Genomic DNA, 20303 nt, shown 5'->3' with positions numbered 1-20303 from the left:
ATACAATGTTTCCCAGTAAAATGCATGGTCTACACACCCTTCTTTTATGTAAAGTCTATGGTTTGCACTCTAGTCTGAGCTACTTGGGAGAGACGTAATTGGATAGATATCATAATGATGAGAGGTGCTGCTGGGATGCACAGTATCTAGTCACTGTGTGTGCTGAGGTCAGCTTAAAATAACAGGAAATTAAGCCATGTCCCAAGCATATGGGAACTAAATGATCTGGGCATGTGGAGGCAGCATATGGATTAATCTGTACCTCTAGGATCTGTATCTAGGTTACCTAATTTTACCTTACTTCTAAGTTCCACCAACCCAATAGCTATAGCTTCAGCAAAATAATAACTAAAGGTCCAAGAAAGACATTGATGAGGAAAGTGACTCATGGGAATTAAATACACACATTTACTCATCACATCCTTGCGTCTTTAGGTCAGCATCATTTGTAGGTGTCAAAACAGTACTACGTTCAGTGTAAAACAATAAGGGAAATGCATGAACCAGTAGGCCTACATAATTGAATGTTTGACATTGTGTCTGATGTCTGAAAGTAGGTTATATATTACAAAGCTCACTGTGACTCTCCCTCCCATCTCAAATTTAGAGAATATAAAGGACAAATTGCATTAGGCTAATTTTGTCCTGTGCGATATGACAGAAGACATGCTGATTGGTGGGTAGAGGAATAGGAGGCGGGCACAATGAAGACTCAAATTACAATTGGTTTTATGCTGGTGACCTTGACTGCTGATTCCCTCATCAGACTGATTCTCTTTCCTCTAACACCGATCTAAAATATATATTGTTTTACTATGTCTCTCTGTTTTGCGTTTTAGTAGATCATGGAGCTAAATGTTGTATTTTGATAGGCTAATATGTGTATGTGGTTACATAAAATTCAATAAAGCTAAATCCATCACTGTAAGATGTAGGCTATATGGTGAGGCCATTCAGCCAAGATGTGGCAGTCACGGATTGATTCCACCATCCTACTTGTTGTACATTTTGTATGTTGTGGTGCATTAAAATACCAGAAGACCAACTTGATGTCAGTCTGGATCTCAGTGGGAACTGAAAAATACCACCTCTCAGATTTCATTAACCCCATTATCATAGGGCCCCACCCTGTACTATAGGAGACCCAACACTCTCATACTTGCAACCCAAAACAAAAAAGCAAATATTTGTCTTATATTTGTCTTATAATCAATATTTTTTGGACTGTCCTTACATCAGGAAGTATTTCCTTAATTGTCAACTGCATGATTATGGATAGGCCTACATTAAAAAATAAAATAAAACATTTACTTTATTATTCAATAGTGCACATTTTGATACTTTGATACAAAACGTTTGATTTATGGAAAAATGGTACAGTGGAACCCCTCTCTCCCCCAGTTGTATTTTGGCGTTGACTCTGTTACGTCAGCTGTTTCTCTGCTGTCCTGCAGTGTCCGTGTTTTTGTAGCAGAAAGTGTGAAAAACTGGTTACGTTGCAATTGATAGTCGGATTTATGAGAATACCTCAGCTTGGAAAGCATACGAAATTTTACAATCCCACTCAAGTTAACCAAGGATACGGAATTAAACGTCTCTGCTTGGTAACTGCATTTCTATTTTCGGGTGGGATGGAAGGACACTTCTGCGCAAGGGACTCATTTATGCAGTGGTTAGATCTCTGGCTAGCAAAGCTAGCTAATGTGCAAATGCTAACTATAAAAACAATCAGCTAGCTACAAGAAACGATTTGCATGAACGTCAGTGGATAGGTTGACTCGTTTAGCATATACAAATGCAATCCGTCAGCTTATTGTAATTTGTGTATTTTACTAAATCGAATCACTTAAAATGGATCAATGGATAGTTTACAAGCTAGCTAGACAATTTAGCTGATTAGCTAGCTATGGATTGTTGTTGTGTTAGCTGACACGCTAAGGTTAGCTGTCCAGTTAAATCAACATAACACTTGTCTTTGAAAATGCGGTGACACGTATTTAATGGTAGTCAGTACTGTACCCCTAGTATGGGAAATATATCCCAGCAAGCTACTGTTAGCTAACGTTAGCTAACTAGCTAGTTGATGGGTTGAGATGTAACTTGACTTCCCAATTAAGATGTAGCACGAGACAGCTGAAAGTTAATTATAGTTTGCTAGCTAGCTAGCTCAGCTCATTCCTCACAGGAAAGATTGTATTTTGACATTTATTGCATGAGGGGGTGCCCAACAAGTCAGGCAATCATGTCTAGTAAAGCCACGACTAAAGAGAAGAAATCTGGTAGCTTCAGCAAGAAACTCTTCAGACGAGGCTCTGTGCGCTCCGTGGGTAGTTTTATGGGCAGAGTCCTCAGGACCCTGTCAACCCTGTCCCATTTTGGATCAGATGGGCATGCTATTGAAGGTGACAAAGACGACGGGGGTTTCACATTATTCAAAACTGGAGGCAAAGATTCACCAGCTTTGGATGATAGTGACCGTTTCCTCGGAGAGAAGGTCCCTGGAGTGTCTGGTCTCAAAAACCATGGTAACACTTGTTTCATGAATGCCATCCTCCAGTGCCTGAGTAACACTGAACTCTTTGCTGAGTATTTGGCACTGGAACAATACCGGGGAGTCGAGGAAATGGATGAGGAGAAGGAGAAACCAAAGACAAACGGTGTGCATTTGGGAAGGAAGGGCCCTCATGACAGAGGTGAGGTGACAGAGCAGCTGTCTGGACTGGTCCGGGCCCTGTGGACATTTGAATACACCCCACAGCACAGCAGGGAGTTCAAAGTAAGTTGGTACAATGTATCATAAAGCAAGACTGCTTCTCTCACAGGACTGCATTTGGTCTGCAGAATCAGCCTATACTACACATATTTGAAATGGTCAAATACTTTTGGGCTACATCATACTTCTGAGACTAGGCTATCACCAGAATTTTCAAGCAGTGTTGCTTGTGCTGTTTGTTGCAGAATGCTGTCTCAAAGAGTGCTTTGCAGTATAAAGGCAATGCTCAGCATGATGCCCAGGAGTTTTTGCTCTGGCTTCTGGACAGGGTACATGAAGACCTCAACAACCATCCCAACAACAGGCCTTCCATTAAGGTAAACTTTTGTTTGCGCATCATAGAGTTAGGGCCTACTAATGCAACTTCAGGAACGGTGGTAGTGGCCAGGTTAGCACAACGAGACAGCTAGTGATGTGACCCCGAGCTAGCAGTGAATGGAGCTGTACCAGAGGTGAGTCAGCAGTCTGAGTGGACGAGGTGACAGGAGGTGGCTGGCTAATTGTGATGTCTTTTGAAGCCTCATTCAGACATTCCAAACGGATTAACATTTGAGCAAGGGTAAGGGCCTGGCATCCTGCAGGACAGATTTACAGACCTAACCCATTTCTGAACGCAGAGCCCCATATCAGGCATCAATCTTCCAGAGCACTGGAACAAACAAGTTAGGAGAGAGAACTCACTTCCTTACTTTACGGAGTACTGACTGATTCACCTCCTAATGGGAGAATGAACAGGAAGTGATGGTGTTCTGTGTCCCTTTCCTGGATTGCTTCCCATCCGAAACAGTTTGGAACAGTTCGTGCATATATTATGGTGACATTTTATTTGTTTTGGTCATAGGCAAGGAGTTTTCAGCTGTTCGTGCTGACGTTTTATCTCGAGGCAAGCCAAAATGTGTAGCCGAAGTCTACGCCCCTTTGTCGGTGATTGATCAACAGTAGGGATTCTTCAATGAAGAGTTTGTCATCACAAATCCTCTTCATTAAAATGTTGTTCACTTGAAAAGTAAAATTGTCCAACTTAGATCTCAGCAAAAGCGTCAAAATGTAATGAAAGATTTCTTCAGTTATCTTAGATGAATTCTGACTATGTTGAGGAAGTTTATACTGGCTACGGTGTCTTAAGATGGACAAACGGTACTATTGTCACTTTCTCGTTTTAAAAGCAAAGGTCTTTTAAGGGAGTATGCGAGCGCATTCGTTTGGATCACCTTAGGCGCCTATCCTGAACCGAAGCATGAAGAAGACTTTAGACATGCAGAGTGAGAGACGTGACCTGAATAGACCCCACAGAGCTTTTGTTGATTAGTCTGCCTTGTCAAATGCTCATAGTTCCTTGAGGATAAGTCAGAGGAGCCGCAGCGTCACAGGCAGTTTTGTTTGTATTTTGGTCTCTTATCCTTTCAATGTTTTTCAGACAGCTTTGGATGCTCATTGACCTAGTGAATAGAATACAGCCTCAATATCCTAAATCGTCTAAGAGCTCATCCACTCTGTTTTGTCCTATTAGCCACCAGTGGAAGAGGATGATGGGGGTCTAGAGGGGCCTTCTCTTCCACTCTCTACCGGTTCATTTGTGCAAGAGCTATTTCAGGCCCAGTACAGGTAGGTCTTATTTGATGCTTACCCCTGAGGAGTTTTATCATCTCCATTCTGTTTATTCCTCATGACTTCTTTTGAGACAAATGAGTTCCCTTTCTTACCAACAGGTCGTCGCTCACCTGCCCGCATTGCCAAAAACAGAGCAACACCTTTGATCCTTTCCTCTGCATCTCCCTTCCCATCCTCTTACCTCACACAAGGTGAGTACACACCTCTGCTGTGTTCCATCATTCGGTCTGGTGGGAGGAACAAGACTGTTGACAAGTGTTGAAATGTACATTTTTTTTTTTTTCACCTTTATTTAACCAGGTAGGCTAGTTGAGAACAAGTTCTCATTTACAACTGCGACCTGGCCAAGATAAAGCATAACAGTGTGAACAGACAACAACACAGAGTTACACATGGAGTAAACAATAAACAAGTCAATAACAGAGTAGAAAAAATGTGTCTATATACATTGTGTGCAAAAGGCATGAGGAGGTAGGCGAATAATTACAATTTTGCAGATTAACACTGGAGTAATAAATGATCAGATGGTCATGTGCAGGTAGAGATACTGGTGTGCAAAAGAGCAGAAAACGAAATAAATAAAAACAGTATGGGGATGAGGTAGGTAAATTGGGTGGGCTATTTACCGATGGACTATGTACAGCTGCAGCGATCCGCTAGCTGCTCAGATAGCAGATGTTTAAAGTTGGTGAGGGAGACAAGTTTCCAACTTCAGTGATTTTTGCAATTCGTTCCAGTCACGGGCAGCCGAGAACTGTAAGGAAAGGCAGACAAATGAGGTGTTGGCTTTAGGGATGATCAGTGAGATACACCTGCTGGAGCGCGTGCTACGGGTGGGTGTTGCCATCGTGACCAGTGATCTGAGATAAGGCGGAGCTTTACCTAGCATGAACTTGTAGATGAGACTACTTGAGACTGCGATTCATTTCAATTTCCCAGGGTTGCGGAAGCAAAGTAAATAAGAAGGAATGTCGTTTTTGTCTCCAAAATGGCATATTTGGCCCATCTGCAGACCAAACCAAGCCAGTAATTATGGGACTCTTCTATTTCTAAAGTCAATTTAAGGGCTACATGCCCAGACAAACACTCAATGGCTAAAGCAAAAAGAGAAATAGACTTACTTTTAAATCTGAAATGAAGATGTAGGCCTATGACTTTTTAGGAATATGTTAGGTTCTTTTCTGTCATAGTTTTATTATTTTGAGTTTCATTATTTGTGCCTAGCAGTCAAAACCACCTTTATGCTCACTCAGCTGAGGATTCATTATGCTCCTAAACTGAGGTACCTGGGACACGCATGGCCTTTTTTGTCCTCATGATACAGTGATGTCCTCCGGCTGTAATCTGATTGATGACAGAATGTTGGTCCTCCAGACCAAGGCTCAGTGGCTCACCGCTCTGGCTTCACTACTACTTCTTCCTTCTCCCAGAAACACAATTCTGTTACTCAACTTTGGGTTATCAGTTATCACTAGTCTGAAGCATCTAGGTTATTTCTCTGAATAAAAATATTCTGCTAAGCCTCTTATGCCACTGTTTCTGGCCATAGTTGAGCTGAGGTGAAGACCGATCCCACATAACTGAATGGCAACCATCTTAAAAATGAGGGTTCTCCAGAATGTGGGGTGTCTCAAACTGAACTCCTGAAAAAGCTGCGTTGCTGTGCCTGCTGGCTAAATTCTTAGTGTCAGCTTAGAGTAGCACTGATCCACACAGTCACTAGAGGAATCCTGCTCAGTGCTCTCACAGAGTAATTATAAATTAGCAGTCTCCAGACAGTGTTGTAGCAGCATTACTAGAGGAGGTGGAAACGTGTCCTCTCCTAGGAGGTTGATTATTGGACATAATTGTGTTTAATTTGGCGAAAGTTGAGTTTGTCCATTCTGTTATTTCCTGGCCTTTGTCAGTGGTTTTTATCTGGTGTTTTGTAATTCCTTATATGGTGCCAATATTTGATCCCTGTCATTCCCATGTTTCCTCTCTCTTCCCAGGCCTCTGTATGTGACAGTGGTCTACCAGGGGAAGTACTCTCACTGTATGAGGATCGGAGTGGCCGTGCCCCTGAACAGCACCGTGTCCAGACTCCGAGATGCTGTGTCACGTGAGACCAAGATCCCCCTGGACCAGGTGCTGCTTCCTTCCTGCTCTCTTATCCCTAGCAGCCTCAGCTCTGTCTTACTAGGTTACATACACACAGAAGTTAACTTGATTGCTTTATTTTCTGGTGCTACCTAGCTACAAAGGATTTCAACGGAATGTTATCTGAAAAGAACAGTAAAGGAGCACCCTATTTAGGCTTTCTTTTACCTTTAATGATTCATCCTTGGGTAATAGTCTGATTGTACCAGCAGGTGTGCCCATTTCAGTATTAATAACTGCTTTACAGTGTTGTCGTAAGTACTATTAGGCTAGTGCATCATAGTCTCTTTAATCAGGATGAAGGGATCACTGGAACAGAGCCCATTTTATCGAAGATCCACAGAACTGATGCCTTGGGTTTGATGTGGCTGAAACTTTCATACAATGCTGTCATTGGATTACATTAAGCAGAACACTAGTGTGTGTGAAATCCTGGTCTGAATAAGAAAAGTTGTCATGATTAAGGGATAGGGCAAGGACTCCAGGAGAAAGGGAGGAGGTTTTCAATCATGGTGTGTAGTCTTCCATATTTACCATTGTTCTATATTTGCAGAAGAGGTAGGCCTATACACTGTAGAGAATATTGATGTTGTTTATTTATGTTCTGTAATTCATTCACTGAAATGGGCATGGCCTAACTCTAATCTGTTTCACCATCGTATCTGAATAAAAGGTTTCAGTGTTGACTAAATGGCAGCAGCGTATTGACTTGTTTTGGCCTTCTCCGCTTGCCTCTGATTCAGTTTGTTTTGACGGAGATGTACTACGACGGTTTCCATCGCTCCTTCTGTGATGACGACGACGATCTCAATATCATTCAGGAGAGCGATTCCATCTTTGCCTTTGAGACGCCTGAGATGTTCAGACTAGAGAACATTCGAACCAAGAGAGGTACCTCTTCACTATTCATCTACTGTTGATATCACATTATTCAATACGTTTTGGGCATTTCTCAATGGGAAGTTTTTTTTGGTAGTGTACTTGTCATGCATTCTCTAATGTATATTGAAGTATTGACTGAGTATCAATGACCGATTGGGATTTGAAATCCAGGGAGTCTCCTTGCCAACCTGAACCAGAACAACTTAAAGTTTGGGAATGAGATGAGCAGGACTCCATCTTTCATGCAAGGAGCCGTGATTCCTGCCACTGCATCGGCCAATAAGAACACAGGGGCCGACAAGATGGTCTTGCTGATCTGTAACCGAGCCTGCACCGGTCACCAAGGGAGGAGGTACTATAGAGATTAAATATTAATAATATTGACTGCGATGTTGGAATTGTATTTCTATGGGTACTACTGCCCAGTGTTTTCAACTGTCCTCTGAAACCGTACACCATGCAGGTCATATGATATTTGTTATATTAAAATATACTTGGGACTCTGTTAACAGGAGAATATCATTCCCTCTGTTCCAGGTTTGGTCTTCCATTTGTTCTGTACATGGATCGCACTGTGACCTGGGATATCCTGCAGAAGGAGATCCTGGAGAAGATGCATCACCTGCTCAGGCCAGGAGTTTACATTCAGGTGGGTGGAGGATAGTGAATGGAAACACAACCCCACAGAATGCAGGACAACTAAAATAATAATAATAAATGATATGGCAAAAGAGTCTGAATTACAACCTGTGTAGGCTTTCACTAGTAGGCACTGTGGTTTACTGCATTTAACCCCCTAGAGTTGATCAATTACAAAACAAAAAAATCCCCATCAAAATCCGTCAGTTTAAGCTAGAGATGTTTTTTTGCATTGGATGCCTCAATCCACTGTATCCACCAGTGTCGCACTTCCGCATCTGCGGTGAACGGTGACAGAGCTAGAGCGGTGTTTGTCAGACCATGAGACATCGCGAAAATTGTTCTTCTCACGAAAAGGTCTGTAGCATCTGAACAGTTTGACCTAGAAACTATTATGACCACTCTATGCAAAGTAAGACTCCCACAAACTGTTTTGCTCTATGACCCCCCACAAATGTCTCAGGACTCGTCTGAAAAAAACGAATGGGAGTATGAAAGTAGTTTTGAGTCTACACAAAAAAGGGGTTAAATATGTGTAAAAAAATATATATATACACTACCGTTCAAAGTTTGGCTCACTTAGGGTCACTTTTCCTTGTTTTCCATGAAAACATAAATGAAATGAGTTGCAAAATGAATAGGAAATATAGTCAAGATGTTGACAAGGTTATAAATAATGATTTTTAATTGAAATAATAATTGTCCTTCAAACTTTGCTTTCGTCCAAGAATCCTCCATTTGCAGCAATTATAGCCTTGCAGACCTTTGATATTCTAGTTGTCAATTTGTTGAGGTAATCTGAAAAGATTTCACCCCATGCTTCCTGAAGCACCTCCCACAAGTTGGATTGGGTTGCTGGGCACTCAATAGGGTTGAGATCCGGTGACTGTGCTGGCCACTCCATTATAGACAGAATACCAGCTGACTGCTTCTTCCCTAAATAGTTCTTGCATAGTTTGGAGCTGTGCTTTGGGTCATTGTCCTGTTGTAGGAGGAAATTGGCTCCAATTAAGCGCTGTCCACAGGGTATGCCATGGTGTTGCAAAATGGAGTGATAGCCTTCCTTCTTCAAGATCCCTTTTACCCTGTACAAATATCCGACTTTACCACCACCAAATCACCTCCAGACCATCACATTGCCTCCACCATGCCGGACAGATGGCGTCAAGCACTCCTCCAGCATCTTCATTTTTTCTGCGTCACACAAATGTTCTTCTTTGTGATCCGAACACCTCAAACTTAGATTCGTCTGTAAATAACACTTTTTTTCCAATCTTCCTCTTTTCCAATCTTCCAGTGTCAGTTATTTTGCCCATCTTAATCTTTTCTTTTTATTGGCCAGTCTGAGATATGGCTTTTTCTTTGCAACTCTGCCTAGAAGGCCACTATCCCGGAGTCGCCTCTTCACTATTGACGTTGAGACTGGTGTTTTGCGGGTACTTTTTAATGAAGCTGCCAGTTGGGGACTTGCAAGGCGTCTGTTTCTCAAACTAGACACTTATGTACTTGTCCTCTTGCTCAGTTGTGCACCGGTGCCTCCCACTCCTCTTTCTATTCTGGTTAGAGCCAGTTTGCACTGTTCTGTGAAGGGAGTAGTACACAGCGCTGTACGAGATCTTCAGTTTCTCGGCAATTTCTCACATGGAATAGCCTTCATTTCTCAGAACAAGAATAGACTGATGAGTTTCAGAAGAAAGTTATTTATTTCTGGCGATTTTGAGCCTGTAATTGAACCCACAAATGCTGATGCTCCAGATACTCAACTAGTCTAAAGAAGGACAGTTGTATTGCTTCTTTAATCAGAACAACAGTTTTCAGCTGTGCTAACATAATTGCAAAAGGGTTTTCTAATGATCAATTAACCTTTTAAAATGAAACTTGGATTAGCTAACACATGCCATTGGAACACAGGAGAGATGGTTGCTCATAATGGGCCTATGTAGATATTCCGTTAAAAATCAGCCGTTTCCAGCTACAATAGTCATTTACAACATTAACAATGTCTACACTATATTTCTGATCAATTTGATGTTATTTTTAATGGACCAAAAATGTGCTTTTCTTTCAAAAACAAGGACATTTCTAAATAACCCTAAACCTTTGAACGGTAGTTTATGTTTCCTGAGCTTTTTTATGTCCTAGATTTAGGACAGACACTTCAAAACCTTATTTCTTCCAATTCATTTTTTGACTCTCCTTTTTGCCATTCTTAAATGTGTTATTCAATGCATTTCTATGGGTTTTAGTAGTAAAGGCCAAAATCATAATTTTATCAAATACATTTTTTATATATTTTTTTATAGCTAAAAGGGTCCTAAAATTCTAAATCAACTAGCTAAATGATCCATAGTATGACCATCTTAAAACAATTTCATATGTCAGTTTAGTACCCCCTATCCTATGTCTTAGACTCTAAAGAAATAAACAGTTGATTCCCATGTAACGGCATGTTAGACGTTGTTGGTCTGATTTAAAAAGCACGGCCGTGCAACATGTCTATACGTAGCAGTCAGGTGGTGGGAATAGGGATAGTGAGTAACTAAAGTCCTGGTATTATCTGCAGGTGGGGCCCTTCAGCCTACGAGTGGTTGGTGTGGTTGGCATCACGTACCTCCTGCCCCAAGAGGAGCAGCCTCTCTGTCACCCAACAGTGGAAAGGTCAGTCTCCTTGTTATTCCTGGTCCTCTGTAGCTCAGTTGGTAGAGCATGGTGCTTGCAACTCCAGGATAGTGTGTTCGATTCCCGGGACCACCAATACAGATGTGATATCTTAATTTGACCAGTTTCTATATTATGTGGATCTTATTAATTAATGGACATTTTTGTAGGGGTTGATAAATTTTTCATTAAACCTCAAATGCAATAAGTTTGCATTTCCTGACGCACCGGAAAATTCTCTGTAGCAACAGTGATCAAATTTAAGAAAGCACATCTGTACGTAAAAAATGTATGCACTCATGACAGTAAGTCGCTTTGGATAAAAGTGTCTGCTAAATGGAATATGTTATATTATTATTCAACTGTAGCTCTCAACCAGGGTCATGTTCAGTAGGGGGCACATAGCAAAACGTTTCTCACCAGAAAAAGGACATTTGTGTTCAGGTATTATCTCCCCTTTTCAAAATGTTATCTTCCTACTGAACACCACCTCCTCTCACCAATCCTTTAACCACACTTGAATGCCAGATCAGATGCTCTTTTGTCACCAGAACTGTTAAATGGCGTGCCTTTACATGTTTTGGTATCTGTTTCTTCACACACTGCTTGCTCAGCAGGTTTGGTTTATAGTTTGTCACAGTTGCTGATTCAATTGAATAGAATGGGAGTTTGTCACACAGCACACACACTAAAAAGCTGGGTAGATATGTGTACAGCATACAAAAAGACAGACCCACCGGTAATGTAAATCCAATTCACTTAGATTTGTAGTGCTTTGAAGATAAGAGGAATACAGCTTGTTGGTTGATATGTGTTTAAGTTGTGAAACTGTCTTGTTCTCGTTTTTCCTCAACATAATCTTTCCTTGGCAGAGCGTACAAGTCCTGTGGCCAGGGGGGACCGCCGCACGTCAAGATAGTGGTGGAGTGGGACAAAGAGACCAAGGATTAGTGAGTGAACACTGCACAACAATATTGCTGGTGCTCTGCATTTCTTTGATAAACGCCATGTTTCTGGGGGTTTGTGGTGAGATTTATCCTGCATGGAAATACATGACCAATTATCCCCATAAAGCCACTAGGGATGGGGACGGTTATTAGAATATCCAAACAGACGTTAGTACTCAATTACTTGCGAGGGTATTCATTTAAAAAAATGTATACAGTGCCTTGCGAAAGTATTCGGCCCCCTTGAACTTTGCAACCTTTTGCCACATTTCAGGCTTCAAACATAAAGATATAAAACTGTATTTTTTTGTGAAGAATCAACAACAAGTGGGACACAATCATGAAGTGGAACGACATTTATTGGATATTTCAAACTTTTTTAACAAATCAAAAACTGAAAGATTGGGCGTGCAAAATTATTCAGCCCCTTTACTTTCAGTGCAGCAAACTCTCCAGAAGTTCAGTGAGGATCTCTGAATGATCCAATGTTGACCTAAATGACTAATGATGATAAATACAATCCACCTGTGTGTAATCAAGTCTCCGTATAAATGCACCTGCACTGTGATAGTCTCAGAGGTCCGTCAAAAGCGCAGAGAGCATCATGAAGAACAAGGAACACACCAGGCAGGTCCGAGATACTGTTGTGAAGAAGTTTAAAGCCGGATTTGGATACAAAAAGATTTCCCAAGCTTTAAACATCCCAAGGAGCACTGTGCAAGCAATAATATTGAAATGGAAGGAGTATCAGACCACTGCAAATCTACCAAGACCTGGCCGTCCCTCTAAACTTTCAGCTCATACAAGGAGAAGACTGATCAGAGATGCAGCCAAGAGGCCCATGATCACTCTGGATGAACTGCAGAGATCTACAGCTGAGGTGGGAGACTCTGTCCATAGGACAACAATCAGTCGTATATTGCACAAATCTGGCCTTTATGGAAGAGTGGCAAGAAGAAAGCCATTTCTTAAAGATATCCATAAAAAGTGTTGTTTAAAGTTTGCCACAAGCCACCTGGGAGACACACCAAACATGTGGAAGAAGGTGCTCTGGTCAGATGAAACCAAAATTAAACTTTTTGGCAACAATGCAAAACGTTATTTTTGGCGTAAAAGCAACACAGCTGATCACACCATCCCCACTGTCAAACATGGTGGTGGCAGCATCATGGTTTGGGCCTGCTTTTCTTCATCAGGGACAGGGAAGATGGTTAAAATTGATGGGAAGATGGATGGAGCCAAATACAGGACCATTCTGGAAGAAAACCTGATGGAGTCTGCAAAAGACCTGAGACTGGGACGGAGATTTGTCTTCCAACAAGACAATGATTCAAAACATAAAGCAAAATCTACAATGGAATGGTTCAAAAATAAACATATCCAGGTGTTAGAATGGCCATGTCAAAGTCCAGACCTGAATCCAATCGAGAATCTGTGGAAAGAACTGAAAACTGCTGTTCACAAATGCTCTCCATCCAACCTCACTGAGCTCGAGCTGTTTTGCAAGGAGGAATGGGAAAAAATGTCAGTCTCTCGATGTGTAAAACTGATAGAGACATACCCCAAGCGACTTACAGCTGTAATCGCAGCAAAAGGTGGCGCTACAAAGTATTAACTTAAGGGGGCTGAATAATTTTGCACGCCCAATTTTTCAGTTTTTGATTTGTTTAAAAAGTTTGAAATATCCAATAAATGTCGTTCCACTTCATGATTGTGTCCCACTTGTTGTTGATTCTTCACAAAAAAATACAGTTTTATATCTTTATGTTTGAAGCCTGAAATGTGGCAAAAGGTCGCAAAGTTCAAGGGGGCCGAATACTTTCGCAAGGCACTGTATATAGGCAAGGCCTATTTTAATGAAAAGACTGTCTATAATGTAATTATCTACGTGACATTGCTACATGCAAGGATAGACCATGACATTAGACATTTGAATAAAACAACAGTTTTTAATGAGCTTTTATGTGTGCACTCCATTTTTAAAAAAATTATCCGTACCATTAGCCTACACACTTTTCACGAGTATAGCTTGTTATTGTCGGTCAATCAAAGCAGCACTACCATCAAAGGCTCCATGTGTACCAAGTGAAGTTGGAGCGGTACATTTTGAACCTCATAACTTTTGGAAAAAATCTATACTGAACAAAAATATAAACACAACATGTAAATTGTTGGTCGCATGTTTAATTTCTTATGGGCAGGTGGGACGGTAGCCTGGCCAACATCCGGTGAAATTGCAGAGCGCGAAATTCAAAAACACAAAATTCAAATATTTAACATTCTTGAAAATATGTTATACATCAAAATAAAGGTTAACTTGTTAATCCAGCTGCTGTGTAAGATTTCAAAAAGGCTTTACAGCGAAAGTAAACCATGCGATTATCTGAGGATAGCGTCCCGCATACCAACACATGAAAATCATATTTCAACCAGGTAGGTGCGCCACAAAAGTCAGAAATAGCGATATAATTTATGCCTTACCTCCTGAAGATCTTCTTCTGTTGGAACTCCAAACTATCCCAGAAACATCACAAATGGTGCTTTTGTTCAATAATGTCCTTCTTTATGTCCCAAAAATGTCAATTTATTTGGCGCGTTTGATTCAGAAATACCCCGGTATAACTCGCCCAACATGCCTACAAAGTATCTAATAAGTTACCTGTAAACTTGGTCCAAACATTTCAAACAACGTTCCTAATCCAACCTCAGGTACCCTAAAACATAAATAATTGATACAATTTTAGACTGAATAAACTGTTTCTAATACCGGATAAAAACAACGTGAAGCGCGCTCCAGTTTACGCGCACCAAAACAGTAGAGTCCACCTGGAGTGACACTTACAATGAATAGGACTACTTCTTCAATTCTCAAAAGAAAAACATTTAACAATTTCTAAAGACTGTTGACATCTAGTGGAAGCCATAGGATCTGCAACCAGGTTCCTAAAAATAAGGTTATCCCATAGAAAACCATTGGAAGATCCTATGACCTCAATTATTTTCTTCCCCTGGATGGTTTGCCCTCTGGGTTTCGCCTGCCAAATCAGTTCTGTTATACTCACAGACATTATTTTAACAGTTTTAGAAACTTGAGTGTTTTCTATCCACATCTACCAATTATGTGCATATCCTAGCTTCTGGGCCTGAGTAACAGGCAGTTTACTTTGGGCACGCTTTTCATCCCCTACCCAAGAGAGGAAATGAAAGATCCCAGAAATGTTCTATATGCACAAAAAGCTTATTTCTCTCAAATTTTGTGCCCAGAGTGATCATTACACAGGTGCACCTTGTGCTGGGGAAAATAAAAGACCACTCTAAACTTTGCAGTTTTGTCACACAAGACAATGTCACAAATGTCTCAAGTTTTGAGGGAGTGTGCAATTTGCATACAGACTGCAGGAATGTCCACAAGAGCTGTTGCCAGAGATTTTAATGTTAATTTCTCCGCATCGTCGTTTTAGAGGATTTGTCAGTAAGTCCAAACGGCCTCACAACCACAGACAACATGTAACCATGCCAGCCCGGGACCTCCACATACGGCTTTTTCGCCTGCTGGATCGTCTGAGACCAGCCACCTGGACAGCTGATGAAACTGAGGAGTATTTCTCTCTAATAAAGCCCTTTTGTTGGGGACAAACTCATTCTGATTGGCTGGGCCTGGCTCCCAAGTGGGTGGGTTTATGCCCTCCCAGACCCACTGGGCAGGGACCCACTGTGCCTCTGCCCAGTCATGTGAAATTATAGATTAGGGCCTAATGAATTTATTTCAATTGACTGATTTCCTTATATGAACTATAATGTTGTAAAATCTTTGAATTGTCACATGTTGCATTTTTTTTAAACGTATGTATTTTGATTATCCAGATATTCAAATAGTGAAAAAATGTCAAATGCCCATCCCTTAAAGCCAACAAATATTAATTTCAACAAAATATATTGTTTGTCTAAAGACAGGGGTGAGCGAGTATAGCAGACGAGGCACTTTGATGTTTGTTTTTGCTTTTTTAAGGCAAAAGTCTGCATGCTTCAGTTTGGCGGGCGCCTTGCCGAACTCGGCTTGGCAAACTTGAACGAGTGTGCTTGCATACTCTCTTAAATACCTTCGCTTGATAAATAAGAAAAAAAAACAGCAATAGTACTGTTTGTCCATTTTGAGATGCCGAAGCTAGTATACACTTCCACAAAATAGTCAGAAAGAATCGAAGATAACACAAGAAATCTGTAATTCATTTTGACGTTTTTGCCGAGGAGTTCATAGTCAAGCAATTTTACATTTAACTAAGATGTCTGGTGCAGTATTTATTTCTGAATAAAAAAAAATTTGCATGAAAACAAGCCGTCTCTCGTTGAATGACAAACGCTTTGTTGAAGAATCCCTACTGTTGACCAATCACCGATGAAGGGGTGTAGACTTCGCATACCGACTTCGGCTCCGTTCGCCTACCGTCATCGGGTCAGTTCGGCTACTGTGCCCGTACATTCGAAAAAACCCTTACCGAACTCCAAAACTAACAGAAACGTCACATAATGCCATCATAATATATGCACAAACTCTTAGGAACTGTTTCGGCTGGGAAGCATGCGGGTGTCTTTAGACATTTGGAGACAGGATAACATAAAGGAATTAAATCCTTAAGTATTAGACTACCTAAGCAATACCCACATATTGGGAAGTGTCAGATTTAGTATTGTGTGTTAGGATAGGAGGCAGTGTGTTGAGTGATTTGATTGGCTGACTGTGATTTTCCTTCCATGCAGTCTGTTTGGGCTCACTGAGGAAGAGTACATCCCTGATGCTGAGAGTGTGTATCTGCACAGAGAGCAACACCATCAGCCCCAGGCCTGCACCCTTGCTCAGTGCCTCCAGCTCTACACCAAAGAGGAGCAGGTAACACTGGAGTACACACACACACATTGTGTTGGTATCACAAGGCACACACACACACACACACACACACACACACACACACACACACACACACACACACATTGTGTTGGTATCACAAGGCCACACACAATGGCTGTCGATGCATTTATATGCTGTTGTATGTATTTAAACAAGAAAAGAGACTTGGAAAAAGGAACATTCTCTTCTTACCAGAGGGTTTGTTTATTATTCCACAGCTGAATATCCAATAGCCTTTCATTTTGTTGAAATGCTGAGGGTGCTGGATATTCTGCCCCTAATTCTATGTTTGAAATACAGCATTTTTATAATGGCTTCTCTCTGTCTGGAAGGACACCAGATAGACTGAATATACACTGTGGTTAGCAGAGGCTGGATTTGGTCAGTTTAAGAACTGGCACTGGTCACAGAAATGAGGGTGCTGTGAAAACATGGAGTAGATCAGTCAGGAACTCCCTCTGTGAGTGAGACTGATTTAAAAGCACTGCGGTGGGGAGCTTTTCCTTGATGGCTGCGTGTGTGTGTGTGTGTGTGCGCATGGGTGGGCTGTCTCTGTTCCAGCTGGCCCCGGATGATGCCTGGCGCTGCCCACATTGCAAGCAGCTGCAGCAAGGCCGCATCAAGCTCAGCCTGTGGACCCTGCCTGATGTGCTCATACTGCACCTCAAGAGGTTCAGACAGGTACTGCACCAACAACAAAGCATTCAGCACCCCTTCCAATTCCCCCACTGAGAATTGTGTCCAATCATTCCTGTTTTGTTTTTGTAACAGTAGTTGCTCATGCTTTGGGTGGCCCGACTGGTTCCTATTCTTGGTTTGCCTTCAGTCAGTGTCGCTTGTTCTGTCTTGTCCATGTTCAGTCACTACCACTCAGTCTTACCCGGTGACCTGTCACCTGCCTGTCTGAGGCAGGTGTAGCAACAGTTCAGTTGACTGGGTACTGTGTTTATTGCTGTGTCCTGAAGGAAGCTGACAGGAGGGTGAAGATGCAGAACATGGTGCGGTTCCCTCTGCTTGGCATGGACATGGCTCCTCACATGGTGAAGAGGTCCCAGAGCAGCTGGAGCCTGCCCTCTCACTGGTCACCATGGAGACGACCCTACGGCCTGGGGCGTAACCCTGACGACTACCTGTACGACCTGTACGCCGTCTGCAATCACCACGGAAACATGCATGGAGGCCACTACACAGGTAAGACCGATGGTTTTAGCAGTAAGGTGGTAGTAGTCACTGACTGGAGGTAGATGGATACGAAAATAACACTACATTCTGACAGTTTCTTCACCATCACCTTAAATCTCTTGTTCTTCTAACCCCCAGCTTACTGTAAGAACTCTGTTGACGGACAGTGGTACTGCTTTGACGACAGTGAGGTCCAGCCCGTTGCTGATGATGATGTGTGTCAGCAGACAGCCTACATCTTGTTCTACCAGAGGAGGAACACGATCCCCTCCTGGTCCGCCAACAGCTCCGTAGCAGGTCAGTGGTGACTTGGAGTGTGGGATTTTCCTGACACTAATGTTTCGTTAAGATGGTGTATTACGTGGTGCTACAGGAGAAATGCCATTAAGTGACATTAAAACTGTTTGTCCACTCTTAGTTGGACAGTAGCATCAACATCTTGTTTATCTTTGAGAGATCTGAGGGTTTGACTGTTGTGTCTATCTGTGCCAGGCTCCACCAGCTCATCTCTGTGTGACCACTGGGTGAACCGTCTCCAAGGCAGCAGGCCGGCCAGCCTGGCTTCCGGGGCCTCCTCCAGACGCACCTCTCTGGCCTCCCTGGGCGAGTCGGTGGAGTTCACCACAGGGGACCGCAGCGAAGATGACGGTCAGATACACTGAGTTTCTCTGTCTTCTTTCTCCATCTTCACCTCTTTTGCCCTCCTCTCTCCCTCCTTTAGCTAGTTATTTCTAACCTTACAGGATCTGTTACTATGCCCAGTTGAGAGAAAGGGGCATTAAATTATCCTTTCATTGAGTCTAGTGCATTAGTGTAAACTCATTTATTTGTATCTATTTAGGTGGATTTTTGACCCGTCCCTTTGTTCGGAGCATCCAGCGTCAGAGCTGGTCTTCCAGGTCATCCATCGCCAGTCCTCTGGCCTTCAGTGAGAACAGCATGAAGCCCTCCTGGTCCCTCTCTGCCAAGCTCCATATGAGGTCCAACTCCCCCTCACGCTTCTCCCTGGACTCACGCTCCTCTCCCCCCTTGGAGAGGATAGGAGAAAGGGGAGAGGCCTGTGATGACAAGGTATCCACGTCTTGCTTCGGTAGCTACAGCCGGCATGAGCGCTACCCTGGTGGCAGGGCCCCCTTGGCCATGATGGAGGGGAACAGCACCGACCAGGACCATGGCAGGAGGATCCTAGACGAAGTCTACTGCAGGGCCCCCACGCCGGCCGATAAGAAGGGCTCCAAGAGTGACCCGACGGACAACAACAACCAGATAACAGCCCTGGACCAAAACGCACAAGCCCCCCTGTCGAAAGAGCAGAAACGCAAGAGCAGCACCGCCGGATCTGCCCCAAAGTTAGAGAGCGCCAGGTCCAAAAAGAGTTCCATCAAGTCTGAGCCAGAGAAAAACTCCAAGAAGCGCCAGTGTTCGTCCTCCACCCCCAAATCCTCTACATCCCAAATGTCTTCCATCCCTGTGGTAAAGGGCCCCAAGGCGACCACCTCTAAAGACAAGACCACCAGCAGCGGCAGTGCTACGCCCGCCAGGACCCCATCCAAAAAGAAAGAGTCTTTGTCTTCCAAGGGTCCTGACTCGGCAGATGGAACCCCCCAGCGCAAGCAGCGCATCTCCACACCTCTGTCCTCTGCTTCCCCCTCCCCCACCATAAAGAAGAGTGCCTCTGGCCTTGAGAAGACCACCTCTGGTCGGAAGAAGCTGCTGGAGAGGAGCTGCAGTCGGGACTCGGGCTTGGTAAGCCCTCTGGTTGATAGACCACGCTGGGGCAGCAACGCTGCAGCCAGGACCCCCACCAAGACTACTGCGGAGGGGGTCCGTCCAGAGAGGAGGTTTTTGCGGAGTTCCATCAGCAGCTCCTCTGTCACCAGCCTGCGCTCCCCCAGTGTCTCCTGCAGGGACCCTAGGCACAGCAGCAAGTCAGAGGACAAGGGCCTGTCGTTCTTCAAGAACGCCCTGCGCCAGAGAGAGTCCCGTCGGTCGGCCGATCTGGGTAAGACCAGCATCCTGGCCAAAAAGGCATCTGAGAGGACAGCCAGGCGGAGCGTTCAGGAGGGGGATGGGTCGGCCAGTGCCTCAGAGCATTATGTGAACAAGGTTGTCATTGAGGTAAAGGAGTCCTCCAAGCCCTCCACCCCAGTCAGACGCTCTCTGTTGCCTGTTATAGGTAAATCCAAGTCTTCCACTTCTGAATCCAGTCTTAATTCTCCCCCCAATGGGAAAAAGCCTCTTGAGAAGCAGGCGTCCTCCAGAAATCTTTCTGCCAGCATGCAGTCTTCTGCACGCCCAACACAGAAGCCTCAATGACATCATATATCGATAGCAGTCTCGTTGTTTTATGTATGCAGCATTTTCTTTTCCGTGTGCCTAAGATATAAATATATATAGATTGAGAGAGTATATATATATATATATATATATAAATATATATATACTTGTATTTTTCTTTTCATAAGCAAGATGTAAATGATCAAAAGCGCCTTTCTATCCTGTCATGGAACCAAATCATTGCCTTCGGCAAAGTATGGTATTAGTCTACTACTGTACACAAAACTGA

The 20303-nt window shown here is 43.0% G+C and overlaps 1 protein-coding gene across 1 annotated transcript; it reads left to right on the top strand.

The window, feature by feature from the left end:
* Positions 1 to 1504: 1504 nt before the first annotated feature.
* On the top strand, positions 1505 to 20102 carry LOC139422219 (ubiquitin carboxyl-terminal hydrolase 31-like). Its single transcript, XM_071173385.1, has 16 exons — positions 1505 to 2776; positions 2959 to 3090; positions 4284 to 4378; positions 4483 to 4575; positions 6376 to 6511; positions 7267 to 7414; positions 7577 to 7757; positions 7943 to 8054; positions 10608 to 10702; positions 11575 to 11652; positions 16408 to 16537; positions 17117 to 17236; positions 17521 to 17746; positions 17876 to 18034; positions 18230 to 18385; positions 18579 to 20102. Exons 1-16 carry the CDS (start codon positions 2213 to 2215, stop codon positions 20051 to 20053), a joined length of 3900 nt encoding a protein of 1299 aa, XP_071029486.1. The 5' UTR covers positions 1505 to 2212; the 3' UTR covers positions 20054 to 20102.
* Positions 20103 to 20303: the final 201 nt, after the last annotated feature.

This window comes from Oncorhynchus clarkii, chromosome 12 (assembly GCF_045791955.1).
Source record: "Oncorhynchus clarkii lewisi isolate Uvic-CL-2024 chromosome 12, UVic_Ocla_1.0, whole genome shotgun sequence".
Lineage (NCBI taxonomy): Eukaryota > Metazoa > Chordata > Actinopteri > Salmoniformes > Salmonidae > Oncorhynchus > Oncorhynchus clarkii.
Note: the sequence above shows the minus strand (reverse complement) of the source record. Positions and strands in the feature narration are given on the sequence as shown.

What these genes read in the sequence shown, in the direction of transcription:
- LOC139422219 (XM_071173385.1), top strand. Translation starts at nt 2,213, where the DNA reads ATGAGGGGGTGCCCAACAAGTCAGGCAATCATGTCTAGTAAAGCCACG. An exon ending in GCATGGAGGCCACTACACAG is followed by an intron (nt 17,747 to 17,875) that starts GTAAGACCGATG and finishes TCTAACCCCCAG; the next exon opens with CTTACTGTAAGAACTCTGTT. An exon ending in GGACCGCAGCGAAGATGACG is followed by an intron (nt 18,386 to 18,578) that starts GTCAGATACACT and finishes GTATCTATTTAG; the next exon opens with GTGGATTTTTGACCCGTCCC.